Below are 21,019 nucleotides of genomic sequence, written 5' to 3'. Positions count from 1 at the left end.
GCAGTCATTTGAAGATAGCTCGAGTTGGTTAGCGCGTGACTTCTGGAACGAAGAAGCTTCAAGATCAAGCGGCACAGGTTCGACTCTCGGGGTGTGCGCATGAGCAACGCACGTTAAGGGCTGCTCTCCATTCAGTGGCATCTAATGCATGAAATAGTTCCCCGGCAACAACACTTCAACAATCGAAAACTTCACTCTGCCAATCTCGGTGACCGGGCCTGCGTCAGTGATTCAAAAGCCTCTACAAGTATGTGAAACTGCCAGGATTAAGCTCTGCAAGAAGCTTTCCCAGTGACGTCCGAGGATTAAGATTCAATCAATCAATCAAGAGCATTCCAGAATCTCGATTTTGCTAGAGCATTCCAGTTGTTCACGATTTTGCTAGAAAAGATACCAAATCATCTAACCAAACAGCCATTATATTGAATAATTGTGTTAAATAGACTGTAAGGATTACATTAATAAAGTTAAAATGATAGTTTTACCTTTTTCATCCTTGAAATCGGAAAACTATGAAATAAAAGCAAAAGTCCAAATTTAGCTGCAAGACCCTGTATATCATTAGGCTGCTAGGCAGATTTGAAATTCTTTAAATTCGAATAGACACTCAGTAGCAAAGATGCTATTTTGGGTAATACTGTAGTTAACCTTATGTCCAATCAGTTGCATTTTAAATACTGGCTAAAGCTGAAACCAGAGTTAAACTTTTGCCCGTAAAACTAATAAACTCATTGACCTTTCTCAAGACAGCACTATAAAGTTTAAATATTAAAAAGCAAATCTTACTTCATTTTGAAATGCAAGCAAGAAATACCATTTACTATTAGAGGGTGCCACTAAATTTCTCTTGCATTCACCACAAACATGCCTTTAAAAGTCCGGTTTCTCTGCTGTAGCTGTAACTAAATTAAAGACTAAAAGCAGCCAGAAAATACTTACCGTAAAACCTCTATTTCACCGCCATGGCGCTCTATTTTTCAACTCTTGTTTAAAAGTGGCGTTCTATTAGAGGTGACGTTCAATTAGAGGTTGGCGTTCTCCTTTTCGACTAGCTGGTCAGAATTTTGAAATAAAGTTTATTAATGAAAAGAAAAAACACCAAACACATTTACCGGTATATACAGGTAATTTTTAGTTTAAAATTCGTTTGTTTTTAGTTTAAAAGTGAAGCAACCTGTCAGGCCCCAGGATTGGCAACACGGCAAAGTGGTGTTCTATTGGAGGTGGCGTTCAATTAGAGGGAGGCGCTCTATTTTTCAACCCTTCTTTGAAAGTGGCGTTCAATTAGAGGTGTCGTTCAAATAGAGGTGGCGCTCAAATAGAGGTTTTACGGTAACTTATTGCTTTGTTGCATGTGATTGTGAGCCTGTCTCCTGTCAAGCCTTGACCTTGATATATGATCATATCCAATATGCAAGCTCAAGTTTTGCATAAAAGTTGTCGGCCACATTAAAAAAAAGTGACAATAAAAGTGATTCACGAACTGAAACAGGGAAGCACTAGTCTAATCCGAATCAGGATCGTAAGATTAGGATGCTTACCTCCTGCACCGCCCCACATACACTGCATAGCAGAGTTGGATTAATTACATACTATTCAGTTCAATTAAATGACAGTTACACTATCAACGTGATCGGATGGCGCAATGGATAAGGTGTTGGCTTTCCAATTATGCAAACCTGGTTCAACTCCGGGTTTCAGCTGGTTGTTGAAAACACCGCTCACCTCTACCCACGGTGTAATAAATAGGCATAAATAAATTGGCATAATTGCTGCAGGAAAGGTGGCCGAGAGAAAGGAACTGGCAACCCTACTCTCCTTAGTGTTGACGGAATGGCCCGTTTCGGCGAGTCCGATTTGGCGAGTTCCCTATTCGGCGAGAGCCTTTTTCGGCAAGTGCCTTATTCGGTGAGTTTTTGAAATTTTATTTTTGAAAGGGAATTATGAGGTACCGTAGCCTATCAGTTTTCACATCGTTTTAACGTCGCTGAACGTGCAGAAAGGAATAAAAATAAAATGTTTGAACTATAAAATTAAAATTCGTCATGTCAGTTCAGTTGTTTTTATTTCTGACCATCATATCAAAAACAATACACGTCAACATAGCAAACGTAGAAGCGACAAAACGTGAACGCTAAAACGTGCTTGAATTCGTCATGTCCGTTCAGTTGTTTTTAAGGTAAAAGCGACAAAACGCAAACGTTAAAACGTGCTTGTGACCGAACGAAGTTATTGAGTTGAAAGAAATTTGGCACGGTCGCAACACCTTCAGAAAAATTTAAGATATGAAGGGAAAACAGAAAAAAGAAAATGTTACAAAAAAAATCATGTCAATATCTATAAGTTAGTACTTTTGAATATTTAAAATGATTAGTTTAGATCAACAAATGTGTGGCCTACACTACAGCTTGGATTGAAAGGAAAATATCGGGTACCGTAGCCTAGTTATCGCTACCAGCAAAAATTTGTTCCAAGAACCCAGTTAGCCTAACAGTTTATTTTTACATTGTAGTAACAGAATGAAAAGGCTAACCAAATGTGTGGCCTATCGTTTTAACGTCGCTAAACGCTGAAATCGTGTAGAAAAGAGAACTTTGATGACTAGGATACGTTGAAACTGAGAAACATTTACAGAAGCCCTTCGATACGTTGCATTTTTAAGATAATGTATTCAGACGTTGAATCAATGTACAAATGAACTGTTATTAGGCTAAATGGGTTCTTGAAACAAATCGAAGGGCTTGTGTGAATGTTTCCCAGTTTCAACGTATCTTAGTCAGCAAAGTTCTCTTTTCTACACAATTTCAACGTTTAGCGACAATAAAACGATGTAAAAACGGCAGTTTCTGCTGGTCGGGATAACTAGGCTACGGTACTCGATATTTTCCTTTCAATCCAAGCTGTAGTGTAGGCCACACATTTGTTAATCCAAACTAATCATTTTAACTATTCAAAAGTACTAACTTATAGACATTAAACATGATTTTTTTTTTGTAACATTTTCTTTAATTTATTTTCCGTTCATTTCTTAAATTTTTCTGAAGGTGTTGCGACCGTGCCAAATTTCTTTCAACTCAATAACTTACTTCGGTCACAAGCACGTTTTAACGTTCGCGTTTTGTCACTTCTACCTTTTTCTACATGATTAAAAATAAAAACAACTGAACTGACATGACGAATTCAAGCACATTTTAACGTTCGCGTTTTGTCGCTTCTACTTTTGCTATGTTGACGTGTATTGTTTTTCATATGATGGTCAGAAATAAAAACAACTCACCGTGCCAAATTTCTTTCAACTCAATAACTTACTTCGGTCACAAGCACGTTTTAACGTTCGCGTTTTGTCACTTCTACCCTTTTCTACACCTTTGCTATGTTGACGTGTATTGTTTTTGATACCATAATCAAAAATAAAAGCAACTGAACTGACATGACGAATTCAAGCACATTTTAACGTTCGCGTTTTGTCGCTTCTACTTTTGCTATGTTGACGTGTATTGTTTTTCATATGATGGTCAGAAATAAAAACAACTCAACTGAACTGACGTAACGAATTTTAATTTAATAGTTCAAACATTTTACTTTTATTTCTTTCTGCACGATTTCAACGTTTAACGATGTAAAAACGGCAATTATAATTAGGCTACGGTGCCCGATAATTCCCTTTCAAAATTAAAATTTCAAAAACTTGCCGAATAGGGAACTCGCCGAATCGGACTCGCCGAATCGGACTCGCCGAATAGTAGCAGACCCTAGTGCCGAAGGCTTAGTACAATGAGAACCGTATCTTCTCATACCCGACACTTGAATTCAGTATGGGACCACCTTTACCTTTTTTACACCATCAAAATTATCAAATTACAATTTCTATTAAGAAATTAAAATGTTTTAATATTTACGTTTATTGATGAATTTTCACAGCTTTAGTTTACCAATGACAAACTTGTAGAATTGTATTTGACAAAGATTAGGTTGCAATGTAGAAGTAGATGACCCTTTTGAACCACAATTAGCGGCTCAACAAAAGCACTGATATCAAGCATGCGACTTCTCAAATGTAACAGTACTTATATCTAAACAAAAAGTTTCAATTATGATTACATGAAAATGTGTAATTAATTACAATTGTAAACGATCCAACTCTGCTGTGTAGCTGATAATCCTGTAAAAAATATCATCCGTCATAAGAGAGGAAAACCATTGGAATTGGGAGTTGAGGTTGAAATTTCCCATAGCAGTGCAAATAAAAGACAATTAACAAAGTTATTATCTTTAAACAATCAGTATATGTAGATAGTGTGGAGGGTTTTAACACAGGTTGCCAACTAGTGGTACATAAAACTTAAACAAGTACCTCTAAATTATGCTCAAAGTAACTCAATTGTTTCCCAGCAAACACTTTGTGAATGTTAGCTAAGTAATCTTGAAAATATTTTTCTTCCTTATCTTCAACTTGTTGTTTAGACATTGAATATTTCCAAGTTGGCCGTTTTGGCATGTCAAGGACTGCAAGATACACACAAGTATTTCAATTGGTCAGAAGGCATATTGTGTTATTACCGGTATAGGTCTATTCAACACAATAGGATGTGAGGAAACAGCTTTTCCAGATTTCGTGTCCATTATCAAACATTGCAAGTTTAACAAATGGATGGAGAACAGCCATTTTGCTTGTTTATAGCCTAGTGTAAAATTTAAGAAAAAAAAGTTGGTAACCTAATGTTTTTTGTAACAATATTGGTATTTTCTATATGGCACTGTATCCATCACTGCTCTTAACACTTTGCAAAGAAACCATGTTTGTGTTACCATTTGGAGCAGGAGCGCCCAAAGAGTGGCTCACCAGAATAATATCTGCAGCCCTTGCATGGGCTAATCACTTTGGGTTCTTTTTTCTGAGACTTTTTGTTTTTTGAGACATTTTTTCCGATGAAAGTATTTCCTTTTTGACCAAATTGACATTTTCAGCAAATTGGCTATATATTTTTTCGGACATTACGACAGAATTGACTATATTTTTTTTCGGATATTTTGCTAAAAAATCGGTCAATAACCGATAAATGACCGAAAAAAAAAACAGTCATCACCTACTTAAGTTATATCACTTAGTACCTCAGGATAGATTTCCCAAACTTTTTTGAATTTTTGTAGTTGAAGTGGCATGAATTTCAAAACTTGTAGCCCAGTGCAGTATAAATGTATTTTAGCCTGACCAACAAGACAACACAACAATTTTTAATGCAGACAAGCCTTCATGATTACTTTTTGGTTTATGATCATTTAGTGATTGATTGGTATATTTTGTTGTGCAATATTATAACAGGAAAATCATTAAATGATGCAGGACGCTTAACGAACACAATTGAAACAAAGAAAAATAACAAATGTACACTGCATCTTTGAAGTAAGTAAATCACAACGGGAAGCTGCGAAGTGACCATGACGGTCTTCGAGTCAAGCAGCCACCCTCAGCCAACTCGATAATAAACATTTAATAAACATTACACTAAAATATCTACACTTACAGCAAAGAGTCAAGACAGAAACAAACTTGCATCCATGCTATGTCAAAATTTCAAGTTCCAATATTAGGTGTTGATAGTCAACGATTAAAAGCTTAAAGAGTATCGGTCCACATTAGTAAATTACACTGCATTCAACTTTAATATTCTGCAATTAGATAGTTTTTGTAAAGTTTTTTAAATGAGTCAAAAGATATTTTTTTAATGTCTAGTGGGATTGAATTCCATATTTTTACTCCACTATACTTGATGCTTCGTTGAAGTCTTGTAGTAGCATACAGAGAAACAAAGTAATTATCATTTTTGATTGAACATCTAGTTAAGCGATTATGAGCGTTTGATGTTTTTTTGAAGTAATTCCAAAAAGTACAGAGTAAAAAATTATGGTTATATTTAAACATTGATTGAGCAATTTCTAGTTTGTAAATGTCTTTTATTTTTAGAACTTTTACCTGCTTGAAGTATGGCGTAACGTGTTCTGTGACACCAGGAGTCACCAACCAACAACTCGCAGACCAGATTTGGCCAGCAAGGTTTGTTCCTCCATGTGCAGAAGTGAGCAAAAATATGATACATTCACTGAATAAAAATTCTATCAAAGGTTAACACTGTGTAAAGTGTTTAAGTACTCACTGTCACGTTTTTCATCTCTATTTTCTATTAAAACTCTTTAAAAATACCTATTTATGAAAGTTTAAGTATGTGTGACTTTGGGAGTTTGTGATATAGCCGAATAATGAATTTTTTCTAAACAATCAAGTTGCTTGCAACGACCGATTGTGTCAACTGTTGTGTACGGCTGAATTTAAATCAAACGAACAATGTTGAATCACCACCACAAGCTGGGTTTTTTTTTCTGTCATTTATCGGTCATTGACCGATTTTTTAGCAAAATGTCCGAAAAAAATATAGTCAATTCGGTCAAAATGTCCGAAAAAATGTGACCACAAAATGTGAAAATGACCAAAAAATGTGAAAAAAAGAAAATATATGACCAAAAATGACCGAAATAAATAAAAATGACCGAATTTTTTCAAGTCATTTTGGACAAATGACCGAAAAGTCTCAGCAAAATAAAAACCTAGACCACAAGTTGCAGATTGTTGAACAAAATGGTTAACCGACCAGTGAGAACCTTTTTTCCTAGTCACCTGGTCCATTCTTAAAAACCTTTGGTGACCTCTGTGTTACATAATAATCAATTAATCATTCATCATATTTTGTTAGATAGTTGGGGTTACGCATAAAACCAAAAATGTTTCATGCATAGTTACACTGCAACAGTGCTAATCAAAATGTGCCCTTGACTGCAGGCAGTGCAGGTACGCGATTACTTTGAATAAAATTTAATGAGTATGGTTTAGTTTTGAGCCGAATGTGTTTTTTACCAAGTTCAGGTTGTTTTTCTTTCTCGGTATAATGTAATGGAACCATTGTGTTCTTGATCATTAGCAAATTATTTTACAGTGACTGCATGTCTATTGGCTTTGTTTTTTTAAGCCTGAAGGTCTCTTTTGTGATCCATGCAATAAAAAAGATTCACAATCCCTTGTTTATAACTTAATTTTTCAAACGATAAAGCTTGGTCGTATGGAAATGCACATAAATAAAAAACAATCCCTTTTAGACCCAAGAACTCTGATTCTGGCAGAAGTAATATTGAAAGTACCAAAGTGTCAATGACAAAAAAAAAATTCATTCAATTTTCATTATTTACATCATGCTGGTGTAGCGAAACTACGATGTGTTGTTTGTGAAATTGTGCTCAGCAATGACTCAATGTAACCTTCAACTCAAAAGAAACATTTAAAACAAAAAAATTTGAACCAAAACAAAAAACAAATATATTAAATATGAACAAATATGATAAGCACTGAAGCTGGAAAAACACAGACTGTTACTGGTGGGTCATTCCATATCAACTCAGCCACCCATGTATATGGCACCTCTCAGATTTTGCTGAAAAGTTGTCATACCATACCTTAGGCTACCAAACGAAAGAATCCTAAGTTTTAGATCAATATCTCAAACGGTTTTCACATGGCGGCCTTTTGAATTTCGGGCGCTACCCTCGTTTTTGACTTGGGGGGGTAGCGAATAGCAATTTCAGCCATTTTCAGAGCCCCATAACTTTTATTGTAATTGTGGTAGAAGACTAAAAATTGCTGTGCTAGTTCATCATAAACTATACTACACAATTCAATAGTAACAAACAACATCTCTTGATGCATAAGTGTTAGGTGGGTCATCAAAATCCTGTTTTTTTGCCCCGTCTAAGAGATTTTTTCAATTTTCAAATGCTTCTACCACCCAAACCAATCAAAATATTTCTCTAAAACCTAATTATTTGTAATATTTGGAAACTTTTCTTCTGCCAACTTAAATTTGGGAGTTGTGGTGCCATTAAGATCTTATGGGGGTCTGAAAACCCTATCAGGCAGAAATGGCCCTTTTTTACCCCTATGTTTAGAGCCCCAAATGACCACGTGGGCATTTTATGGTCATGCTAAAATTTATACCAGACAAACACATACATTTATTCTTTCATTTCATGAAATAAAATCTTTGAGTATCAAACTCCTTCACTATAAATTTTATGTTTTGAAAATGTAACATTTTAGTCATTTTTGGCAAATAATCTCAAGTCCTTAATGCAGGTCAGAGAAAATTCAACAATGATTTATCATGAAAACAGTGAAAATAAGTAGGTACTATGCTCAGTGATCATAAACATTGGGATGCTGACATTGTTGACCATTAATTTATGTTCAAAATGATGCTTTCACCTCTTCTCACCCATGAAAAAGTACCCACCTGCAATCAATAAGCCATTATATAGAGATAAAATTGTAGGAAAATGATCTATCCGTTTTTTAAAAATAAATTGTTTTCAGTTTGCACTATAATTCTGCATTATGTAAAATGCTTAGCTCAAATCAGTATTCCAATTGTGCAGTTGTTGGTACACCATTCTCACCAAGCAGTGAACAATGCTTAGGGTCCTGTAGATGGGTCCATTTAGGAGTATTTTTTTAGGTAGATTTCCAATTTGGCAAAATTTTCTATTCAGTTCACCTGATTTTGTTTTTAAGATATTTATGATTTTTGATTTGTCATACTAGATCCAATGTTACAGGCTACAGCACAAAATAAAAGGGAATGCATGATCCATCTTTGTGACTCACTCTTGTTACCTCATCTAAAACAGTTTATCCTGAATCTGCACAAAGTAATCTATTTTAGCGATGGTGCAGCTTCACAATATAAAAATTATAGGAACTTCACCAACCTGTACTATCACAAACATGACATTGGTATTTCTGCTGAATGGCACTTTTTTGCCACTTCGCATGGGAAAAGCCCATGTGACGGAATTGGAGGCACTGTTAAGCGTCTTACAGCACGTGCAAGTCTTCAGGCCTCAATGCAAACCATATTTTGACACCATTACTGATGTTTGCATGGGCAACAACAAACATCAAAAACATTCAGTTTTTCTTCATTAGTGCAGACAATGTTAAAAAAAATAAAGAAGAGTATCGTCGTCGTCGTGTGAGTCTCTGGGGCCGAGGGTCTATTCTTTTACCACCTCAGATTAACCATTACTGATGTTTGCATGGGCAACAACAAACATCAAAAACATTCAGTTTTTCTTCATTAGTGCAGACAATGTTAAAAAAAATAAAGAAGAGTATCGTCGTCGTCGTGTGAGTCTCTGGGGCCGAGGGTCTATTCTTTTACCACCTCAGATTCACAATGTTTCCGGACTACACTAGAAGGCTACTAGAGAGCAGCCAGTCTTTGGTTTCATCATCCATGACATGCAGACCTTCCACTCTGTTAGGTGGCTTGAAGATGGAGCAGTCATTGATGATGTGGTCTGCGGTCTGTTCCTCAGCACCACGTCCACATTCACAGGAGGAGGAAGAGGCCATTCCCCATTGATGCATGGTTGAGAAGAGTTATGCCTCGACAAAAACTATTAGGGGAACACGTTCACACCATTGCTTTATTCCAATTTCCATCAATATAGTACGAATAAAAAGAATGTCACAAGATGCAATATTCACTGACATCAGTGCAGAACAAATCTGTGATGCAAAACATTTGGATGAAGAACGCTTGCTTTCAGATCAATCAAAAATCTCAAGTCTGTTCCAACCAGGAATATACATTGCCTGTATCTATTAAGATGATTGGTTCATTGGAAATATTATTGAACGTTCAGATAAACATGGTGGATGTTTTCGTAAAATTCATGAAGCGTGTAAACAACATTTTGATGTGGCTGCCTGACCAAAGACAAATGTCTTGTTGGGTGCCATTCCAACATATAATTTGTTGTGTTGGTGTACCAGAAACCTACAGACACAGTGCTCGAAAATACAAACTTAACCAAAAAGATTATGAAAATGTTCTGACACCACTTCCACAGTTTCTTAGACAATAGATGATATTCAAACTCAACTGAGCTGATTTGAGCTATGCATTTTACATAATGCAGAATTATAGTGCAAACTGAAAACAATTTAATTTTTGAACACGACTGAATCATTTTCCTACAATTTTATCTCCACATCATAGCTGAATAGGGTGTGCCACTTTGTAACTTTTTTTTTCATAACCAAGGTCTCAACCCATTTTGGGGTTCCTTTTAGGATCAAAAACTATCCCAAAAATAGATCAGAAACAAAGAGAAGAGATCTATGTTCGTTTGCTTCTTCCTCGGTAATTATATTGAGTTGAACAAACTGAAGAGAATACATCATATCCCCATGACATGATAGCCCCTGTGATCAAAAGCATTGGTGCAGTGAGCCATGTGCGATGGATGGCCTTTCCTTGTTTTTGATATTATTTTATGTTCATGCATGGATAACAGCACCTGATCCATTTTATGCTCCATATAACGATCTCCATCTGCTTAAAACTCTTCTTCAACTTAAGGGAAAGAATGATCTTCCAGAATCTTTTTCAAAGTTCATTGCAGCAATGATAAACCGTCTTATGCAACATCTGTGGTATCTTAGTGAATCATTTGTATTTTTGGTATTGTATTCTGCATTATCGTCTGTGCAAGAAAAGGAAAAATGTCGTAAAGTATTGCTAAAATATAAACCAGCTTCTGAAACATCATTGAAAAACTTGTGAAAATTAGTCACACCTGCAGAAATGACAATGTCAACCAACATGAATAACTTGTTTGGACCAGATTCTTGGCTTCCCAAAAATTGTTTGGGATAGTTTTTGGTCCTAAAAGGAACCCGAAAATGAAAGTTACAAAGTGGCACACCCTATAGCTTATTGATTGCAGGTGGGTACTTTTTCATGGGTGAGAAGAGGTGAAAGCATCATTTTGAACATAAATTAATGGTCAACAATGTCAGCATCCCAATGTTTATGATCACTAAGCATAGTACCTACTTATTTTAACTGTTTTCATGATAAATCATTGTTGAATTTTCTCTTGACCTACATTAAGGACTTGAGATTATTTGCCAAAAATGACAAAAATGTTACATTTTCAAAACATAAAATTTATAGTGAAGGAGTTTGATACTCAAAGATTTTATTTCATGAAATGAAAGAATAAATGTATGTGTTTGTCTGGTATAAATTTCAGCATGACAGTAGAATGCCCACGTGGTCATTTGGGGCTCTAAACATAGGGGTAAAAAAGGGCCATTTCTGCCTGATAGGGTTTTCAGACCCCCATAAGATCTCTGTTAATGGCACCACAACTCCCAAATTCAAGTTGGCAGAAGAAAAGTTTCCAAATATTACAAATAATTAGGTTTAGAGAAATATTTTGATTGGTTTGGGTGGTAGAAGCATTTGAAAATTGAAAAAATCACTTACACGGGGCAAAAAACAGGATTTTGATGACCCACCTAACACTTATGCATCAAGAGATGTTGTTTGTTACTATTGAATTGTGTAGTATAGTTTATGATGAACTAGCACAGCAATTTTTAGTCTTCTACCACAATTACAATAAAAGTTATGGGGCTCTGAAAATGGCTGAAATTGCTATTTGCTACCCCCCCAAGTCAAAAACAAGAGTAGCGTCCGAAATTCAAACGGCCGTCATAGGAAAACCGTTTGAGATATTGATCTAAAACTTGGGATTCTTTCGTTTGGTAGCCTAAGGCATAGTATGACAACTTTTCAGCAAAATCTGAGAGGTACCATATACAAGATATCTTCATATTGGCTGTTTTGATATGGAATGACCCTGTTTGCGAAAAACTGTAAATTTGTTCGAATGTAGACTTGTAAAACCAAATTAGGCTTGTTATTTCAATTTTTATTCGAAATGTGCCGGTACGCTACATTAAAAAGCTTGAGTAGCACTGCTGGAGATGGGAGACGTTTTTTGTGCTCGTTTTTTTACATTAAAAATAAATAAATTAAAAAGTGAAAAAAAACAATCACTTTTTTGCAACAACTTTTGTTAAAAATTGAAATGTTGGAACAAAATTTACAGTTTTGCTTCTATGTTCTGTTTAAATCTGTTCTGAAATAATTAAGACATCGATAAGTACCGTACCAAACAAAACTTTTGTCACTAAACTTTTCAATTGAAACCTTTTTTTGACTTCATTTTCGTGATTTTTCACAAATATGTCTGTTACAAAAGAAAACACATAATGATAGTTTAACTAATCGGAATGGAGTAGCCTAATGAGTACACACTGGTAGGTCTAGCCAAATTTTTCTGAAATTCAAAATATTTAAGTGCTGGGCACCACCTTTTCAGGCTATCATTTGTTTAGTTTAATTTTTTTAAGTGTTTATTGTTGATATATCGGATGTTACCCAGGGCTTTGCACCTGCAACACACAAACTGGTGTGTGTATTATCACGTGACCTTCAAGTTGTCCTTGTTGTGCAATCTGTGTTACTTTTCATTCTGTCAGTTCAGTTGCTATCTGTCTCGCCAGTCGAATGTTGTATTAGCCCGCATCAAACTCAATAAATCCCTGATTGGGTCATTCCATGCCAAGCGTCCTAGACCTATGAGTTTGACCCTCTTCGATTTTGCTCAAACTTGGTCAAAATGTTATTTGGCATGATTTAGTCATGCATTACAAATTTTGGCTCAGTATCTATTGTAGTTTTGGAAATATGATGCTTTAAAGTTTTAGGTACCCCTAAACTTTTCTGCATATGTTTTTTAGAACCATTTTCAATTAACCATATCTTTTTCTCCGATAGTTATATAAATTTATTTTGGTAAAATGATCCACTTTTAGCTGCATTACATGATTGCATTGTCAAAATGCAACTAATTTGCAGCATAATGGAGTAATCAAGCCTCAAAGTAGCTCTTTTCTTCATCAAACACAAATTTTGTGCCATATTTGGAAGTCTGTAACTTTTTTATGAAAGGTAGGATGGTTAATAATATTTATCATGTATGCTCTTTATTTACCAGGCAACTGGGTTTTTTTTTTTGGTCATTTATCGGTCATTGACCAATTTTTTAGCAAAATGTTTAAAAAAAATATAGTCAATTTGGTCAAAATGTCCGAAAAAATATATAGTCAATTGACTATATGTGACCAAAATTGACTAAAAATGACCGAAATAAATAAAAATGACTGAATTTTTTCAAGTCATTTCGGACAAATGACCGAAAAGTCTCAGCAAAAAAAAAAACCCAGCCAGGCAACAACTTCACCAAGTTTGATAAGTCACATAATATATATATTAGAAAGTTACAATGCATCAAAATATGCACCCCAAGCAAAAAAGCTAAAATAACGTTATTTTGTGGCATAGAAATGCTTCCGTAAAAAAGTGTTAACAAAATAATCTTTTTAACCATTTGAAGAACATTACCTAAGGAACTTGTGTACAAAGTTTTGACTTTGTCATTCAAACATTTCAGCGGTTGAAGTGAAAGAGCAAAAAATAACCGTAGAAACAAAACTATTGCTCTGAGCCATTTGGAACTGTTTTTATTGAATTCAGTGCCCCTGAAAACCCCCAAATAGCAATTTTCCCCACTCCTCTACCATCTATATAAGAAATATACTTAAAAATCACTCATGCGTAACCAGGATTTGCCCATCTTGTGGCCAAATTGCAATCTTCAATATCTCGAGAACCGAAGGCCATAGAATGCTTTTTTTTTTTTTAAAAGAGTTGTCTCAATGAGCTCTATCTGAACACAATATATCATAAAATTCTGGAACAATGGGTGTACTAATATTTTTTTCCCCAAATTAAGCATGGAATGACTCCTCTGCAAATAAGCCAATTTTTTATTACTGGGGAGTTAAAAATTGGCCCCCAACTTATCTCTTAATAGTTGAGTGACAAAGTCAAAACTTTGTTCACAAGTTTCTTAGGTAATGTTCTTCAACAGGTTAAAAAAATTATTTTGTAAACACTTTGTTACGGGGGTATTTTTATACCACAAGATGGCGTTATTTTGACTTTTTTGCTTGGGGTGCATATTTTGATGCATTGTAACTTTCTAATAAATATAATGTTACTTATCAAACTTGGTGAAGTTGTTGCCTGGTAGGAAAAGAGCATACATTATAAATAAAATAACCATCCTACTTTTCATAAAAAAGTTACAGACTTCCAAATATGGCACAAAATTTGTTTTTGATGAAGAAAAGAGCTACTTTAAGGCTTGATTACTCGACTATGCTGCACATTAATTGCATTTTGACAAAGCAATCATGTAATGTAGCTAAGTAAAAGTGAATCATTTTACCAAAAATAAACTTTATATAACCTTCGGACCAAATAATTTACTTAATTGAAAATGGTCCAAAAAACCGAATGCGGAAAAGTTTAGGGGGTACCTAAAACTTTAAAGCATCATATTTCCAAAACTGCAATAGATATTGAGCTAAACTTTGTAATGTATAGCTAAATCAGGCCAAATAACATTTTGACCAAGTTTGAGCAAAATCAAAGAGGGTCAAACTGGGATCTTTATGATTTTTAGGACATTTGGCATGGAATGACCCGATTGTGTCTTTCAATAAATAGAGACGACAGCAATCAACATAGTGGCAGCGAGGAGTATTATGAAATGCTAAATTGAGTAAATTCAGAAGACAAGCAACTACAATGAGCATAGACGCAAGAAAACCATCATTGTTGGATATACACAATGCTAATGTGGCGCAAATATTCCCAGACTAGAAGACCGAAGTAGAAATCTACATGATAGCCAGTGGAGGGTCCAAGAAAAGTCAGAAGGTTCAAACAGCAACAATACTCAACTGTGCTGGTCCTGAGGTAATCAAAGTTGCAAAGCAATTCACATATCATACTTAAGTGAATAAGACAGGAGGAATCCACAAGTCCTGCTAGAAAAACTGCAAAATTTCTGTACGCAAGCAGAAAGCGAACTCGTTCACAATTGAAGATTATGGGAAACCAAAGTAAGTGAAAGGTCACATATCATACTTAAGTGAATAAGACAGGAGGAAAAGGAATCCACAAGTCCTGCTAGAAAAACTGCAAACTTTCTGTACGCAAGCAGAAAGCGAACTCGTTCACAATTGAAGATTATGGGAAACCAAAGTAAGTGAAGGGTCATTTCATTATATTTCAAACACAATTATGACTTTTTGGAACCATGCAATTTTTTTATTGGCTTATTTTATTCCTCTCATTATGCTGAGAAAAATGACACCAATTTTATGAAAATTGGGTCAGCGGTTTTCGAGATATCACGTCATTTATATGCTGTCACTAGGTGTCCTCACGAACAGAAGAGCAACACGTTTATGACCATAACTCTAGACCTACTGGTCCAATCTTAAAAATTTTTGTGTTTAACCCCATGTTTTCACTGGTGGGCTTTCCAATAACATTGTGTAAAATGAGGTATTGGCAGTAGTTTTCATGATAGACTAGTTTTGACTACATTTTATCCGCGGCAGATATGACAATGATCTGAATTTTTTTTTTGATGAATTGGAAGAGGAAGGTTTGATGTGTGTTGTATATCATTTTCAACTAGTTACTCATTAATTAAGAGCATTTTGTAACTCAGCAATTAGGCTCGAACCTGATCAGTATAATATTGTATTCCAAGGTTGGCATTATTGTTTACAGATAAATACTGCTGTGTAACAGTCACTTAGCCGAAATGGATTAATTTTAAGTAACTTAACTGCACTTGTAGTTAACCTTCTTTAAATATAATATATACACAGAGCAACTTAAACTTATGAGCATAGAATATGCTGTATTCTAAGCATCGATTGTTTAACTGTTTTCAATAACATTATCATTTTTAAACTCGCTCATGGGCACAACCAATGCTGTCAAGCATAGGCTACATATTACACACAGGTTTAATAGCCTGAATCGAAAATGTGGGAAAATATGTATTTCAGCATTTTGAACAGTTCCTTCAAACATATTAACAACATGCATTGCAAATTCTAATACTTTTTATCCTTGTGAAAGAATCTCTAACTAGAACGTACAGGAGAGTTTCGGTTGTTGTTCATGAAAGTTCATAGGAGCTTGTTAATTTCTTTTGCAATGGAATTTGGGAACATATATGTACGTCCTGTTGATGTAGTTGGTGCATTTAATGTCATGAGTATAGATGAAATGTCCATACAAGACATTTGTCTTCATGACGAGGCCAAATGAAAGAAGGAGATGGTCCACAAGAATGCATAAAGTTAACAGTAATGTTATTATGTTCTCGATCAACATGGTCAATCATACCAAACCACCCCTTTCCATCATAAACACACGCTACATAATTATGTTGATATTTTGATTTTTTCAATGTCCAATGAAGGTGCTTTTGAAAAGAACTGATGTGTTCCAGCAACTTGAACAATTGAACATCATCAGAAAGACGCTTGAAACTGACTGACCCGATTCTCTCAGAGCAAACAAAATGATACTCTCTGGTACCGGGGACTGTGCAACCCTTTGGAAATCTCTTGGAGTTAAGCCCTTGATGTAAATCTGATGCCCTTGATGTTCTTGCAATATTCGTATGCATCTGAAGCATTTAACATTTGCTGGCCCGTTGGTCGACTTAAGCTTTCATTGGCCAACTTTCGCTTGACTGTTCCCCCAATACCATCGCAAGGTGACTTTCCATGGCTTGTCGCAAAAAATGACCAGCTTGATCGGAGATCAAAATCATTGAAATGATAAGAAAGGTTAAGAAAATATTTGTAAATTTTATATTGAGCGGCACAGCCATCCGAAAAATATTCAATATAATCGTATATGTTATTTTGGCAGCCGATTGTAGCATCGAATAGACAGCGATAGACATGTGTTTCGCCCATGAGGCTGGGCTCATCAGTATCGCACCGTATTCTTGCCACTTGAGTAATCGACCGCCGCTTTACCAGTCAGTTTAACTCTTATCTTTGTGGAAAGAAAGAGCCAACAAAACCAGCAGGTGCCAGGGGTAGGTCAATGTGAAGAAAGGCGTTCTTCCCGGCTATCAGCACAAGGCTGATTACTCACTAGCACCGCTGTCTATTCGATGCTACAATCGGCTGCCAAAATAACTTAAACGTTTAATTGGAGGTCTCAATGGCTGGCGTGGAAGCTACACCGTTCTGGTTAGCGAAGCGTCACTGCAGCTCGCTGTGCTAGTGAGTAATCAGCCTTGTGCTGATAGCCGGGAAGAACGCCTTTCTTCACATAATCGTATATTCTATTTTTGCTGAAAACTTGAAATACATGAATTTTTTGCTGCTGTAAAAGTTGAAGTTGGTGTAGTAACTATCTAAAAATGGCATATAACCCACATGTAACCTTCCTCTTTCTAATGATAAATTTTTTTTTCAAAAAAAACAAACTCAGATCATTGTCATTTTGGTCGCGGATTAAAGGTAGTCAAAACTAGTCTATCATGAAAACTACTGCCAGTAGCTAATTTTACACAGTGTTATTGGAAAGCCCACCAGTGAAAACATTGAGTTAGACACAAAAATTTTTAAGATTGGACCAGTGGGTCTAGAGTTATGGTCATAAACGTGTTGCTCTTCTGTTCGCGAGGACACCTAGTGACAGCATATAAATGACGTGATATCTCGAAAACCGCTGACCCAATTTTCATAAAATTGGTGTCATTTTTCTCAGCATAATGAGAGGAATAAAATAAGCCAATAAAAAAATTGCATGGTTCCAATGCCCGTTCGAATTATAATGAAATGACCCTGAACCTTTTAACTTTTTCCTCACTGAATTACGAAAAAAGCAGGTCTATGCAATTTCGCCAACAACAATAATTAAGCGGTACACGACAAGTGGGCGATGAGCCAAGTGGGCGACGGACCAAGTGGGCGGCGAGCCAAGTGGGCGACGGTAGCGAAAGTTTAGCCGTTGGGAACGGTGATGACATATAATTATGATTTATCTAGTTGCTTTGCGGCATCACGGTTTATCGTGAAGCTTAAGAGAAACCCCTCAGAAAAGAGACAAACGAATGGCCAAAGAGTGGTTGAAGTGATTATAAAGTCATATTTTCTGTTTTAGATCATGAAATATGACTTTTATTTTTACTTTAAAATACAATGATTGATTGGTGGAAGGGAGGCAATGAGAGTTCTCAGGCTGAGTTTCACGAAGCATTGGAAGCAACATTTTCATTATTTTTTGTAGTCTAGTAATAGCGCTTGCTGTTTGATGTTAATTTGCATTGTGACATTATCTTGTTGCTTTACGGTTCTTTGTAGTCTAGGAATAGCGCTTGCTGTTTGATATTAATTTGCATTGTGACATCATCTTGTTGCTTTGCGGTGTCACGGTTTATCGTGAAGCTTAAGAGAAACCCCTCAGAAAAGAAACAAATGAATGGCCAAAGAGTGGTTGAAGTGATTATAAAGTCATATTTTCTGTTTTAGATCATGAAACGTGACTTTTAATTTTTACTTTAAAATAAAATGATTGATTTGTGGAAGGGAGGCAATGAGAGTTCTCACGCTGAGTTTCACGAAGCATTGGAAGCAACATTTTCATTATTTTTTGTAGTCTAGTAATAGCGCTTGCTATTTGATGTTAATTTGCATTGTGACATCATCTTGACACATTATTTTGCAATTTGCGGCGTCACGGTTTATCGTGAAGCTTAACCCGTTAAGTGCGTAATTAAATTTTCGAAACTCTCCTTACTGTGCGTATTTAATTTGATCACTCGCAGTATTTTTCGTCGCAGTATTGCTTGCTAGGATATTGGGGAACCCCCATGACGCAGCACAATACGCTTTTGTTCGATTTCCTTTTGTGTCCATTGCTTTACTTTTTCATCGACTATTGCGAAGAAGTCTCCGGCTGGACTATTGTTTTCTGGTGTAATCGCATTACTCTTAAGTGATTATACCTTTCAACATTGTGAAATTATTCAACTATGCTTGTTTATTACGAAGAAAAAAATACATCAATTCACAGAACAGAATAATTTGTAAGCATTTATAGGTTACTAAACAAAGTACACGTAAGTTTAGTTTGGAAATATTCAAACTGTAGCCTACCATTTTCTGACGCTTGTTCTAACATTAGCAGCAACACAAAACCCTATTTTTTGTTGACTATGTTACAAAATATGTTTTCAAACACAACAAAATATTTCTAAAACTGCTTGCAACATTACATCAAAATGGCTTCACACTGACTGAACGCGCATGATGTGGTTCGAATTTTATACACTGGAAGGAAGCCATTTCAGAAAAAGAAACATTTAGGACGAAATCTTCTTATTCTTGCAATTGTGGTTATATTGTAGGTGAGTGCAGAAGCTACCTAATATTGTAATAGAGTGATTTAGAGATTAATGAATTCCATCAGGCTGCAATCATTATTGTAGTGTAAACAATGCATCTATGTTTCTTCACACGTCATAATTGCGCCTTCCAGACAAAGCGAATAGAGGAAAGCGAAATTAAAAGTGCCATGAATAGCTGCGATCACAAAAACGACAATTGTCGTCTTACGCACAGCAAGAGCGACTGTCTCGGACGACAATTGTCGTTATACGCACTTAACAGGTTAAGAGAAACCCCTCAGAAAAGAAACAAACAAATGGCCAAAGAGTGGTTGAAGTCATCGAAGCTTGTCAGTCGTTATAAAGTTATATTTCCTGTTTTAGATCATAAAATATGACTTTTAATTTTTACTTTAAAATACAATGATTGAGGCAATGAGAGTTCTCACGCTGAGTTTCACGAAGCATTGGAAGCAACAATTTCAATTCGGTGAAAACGTCCGAAAAAATACATAGTCAATTCGGCCGAGTGTTGCAAGATTGAGTTTTGCTGATGAACGTTGAAGAAACGTTTGTCTGTTCTAACTTTTCTCAGATAAAACACAACAACGTTTCTCAACGAAACTTAATGTTGTAGCTAGTCAGGAAGTGCAAATTTTGGTTTGTCTCAGCTACTTGAAAGGAAATATTTTCATCAGAAAAAATGACCGAATTTTTACAAATTATTTCGGACAAATGACCGAAAAGTCTCAGCAAAAAACAAAACAAATTACGCGTGCTATGTTGGTGGCTGTAGCGTTTTCATCAGCATCGATGGTGGCCGGAAGTTTTTGCAACATACTCCATCGATAATGATGCTTGAAATTCTTGCAGATACCTAAGTCTGAAGGATGGACAGAAGAAGTTGTGTTTGCTGGAAATAAAACACAACTTTCACTTGCTTAAGGTGAGTTTTGTCGATGTTGTTGTTACGATGGTTGTTCAAGAGCTTCTCCCGTGCCTTCCATATATGTAAAATTTGTGCCTGTGCCACATCAATTTTTGCTGCAACAACTCTGCGGCGTTTTCCTTTACAATTACTCTTTCAGCTAAAGCCAGATCTTTTCGTTTTACAGATTTGCTTGACATGTTGACTTAACAAAGCAGATCACCAAATGATTTTTCAAAAGTTTTAGATTTATCATTGCAATATTTTACATAGATTCAACGTCTTAGTTTGCAGTACAACGTTTAGCACATCAGATTATGGTCTGGGTTACAGACACTTGTCTTTGTTGCGGACAATCATTCGATATGGTGTATGTGTTGCAGACAATCATATACGTATATGTTGGCCACGACATTCGTTTGTTTCTTTTCTGAGGGGTTTCTCTAAGCTTCACGATAAACCGTGACGCCGCAAATTGCAAAATAATGTGTCAAGATGATGTCACAATGCAAATTAACATCAAACAACAAGCGTTATTAATAGACTACAAAAAATGATGAAAATGTTGCTTCCAATGCTTCGTGAAACTCAGCGTGAGAACTCTCATTGCCTCAATCATTGTATTTTAAAGTAAAAATTTAAAGTCATATTTTATGATCTAAAACAGAAAATATAACTTTATAACGACTGACAAGCTTCGATGACTTCAATCACTTTTTGGCCATTCATTTTTCTTTTCTGACTGATTTCCCTTAACTTCAAGATAAACCGTGACGCCGCAAATTGCAAAATAATGTGTCAAGATGATGTCACAATGCAAATTAACATCAAACAGCAAGCGCT

At 35.7% G+C, this 21,019-nt stretch overlaps 1 protein-coding gene across 2 annotated transcripts in view; it reads right to left on the bottom strand.

The window, feature by feature from the left end:
• Positions 1 to 21,019, bottom strand: part of LOC145774373 (guanine nucleotide-binding protein-like 1) — a 114,527-nt gene that overhangs the window by 44,545 nt on the left and 48,963 nt on the right. For both annotated transcript variants that reach the window (XM_082585606.1, XM_082585607.1), the window contains exon 4: positions 4,355 to 4,506. In XM_082585606.1, the coding sequence (XP_082441732.1) occupies positions 4,355 to 4,506 (152 nt within the window). The remainder of the gene's footprint in view (positions 1 to 4,354; positions 4,507 to 21,019) is intronic.

The sequence above is a fragment of the Aplidium turbinatum genome, chromosome 7 (assembly GCF_918807975.1).
Source record: "Aplidium turbinatum chromosome 7, kaAplTurb1.1, whole genome shotgun sequence".
Classification (NCBI taxonomy): Eukaryota; Metazoa; Chordata; class Ascidiacea; order Aplousobranchia; family Polyclinidae; genus Aplidium; species Aplidium turbinatum.
Note: the sequence above shows the minus strand (reverse complement) of the source record. Positions and strands in the feature narration are given on the sequence as shown.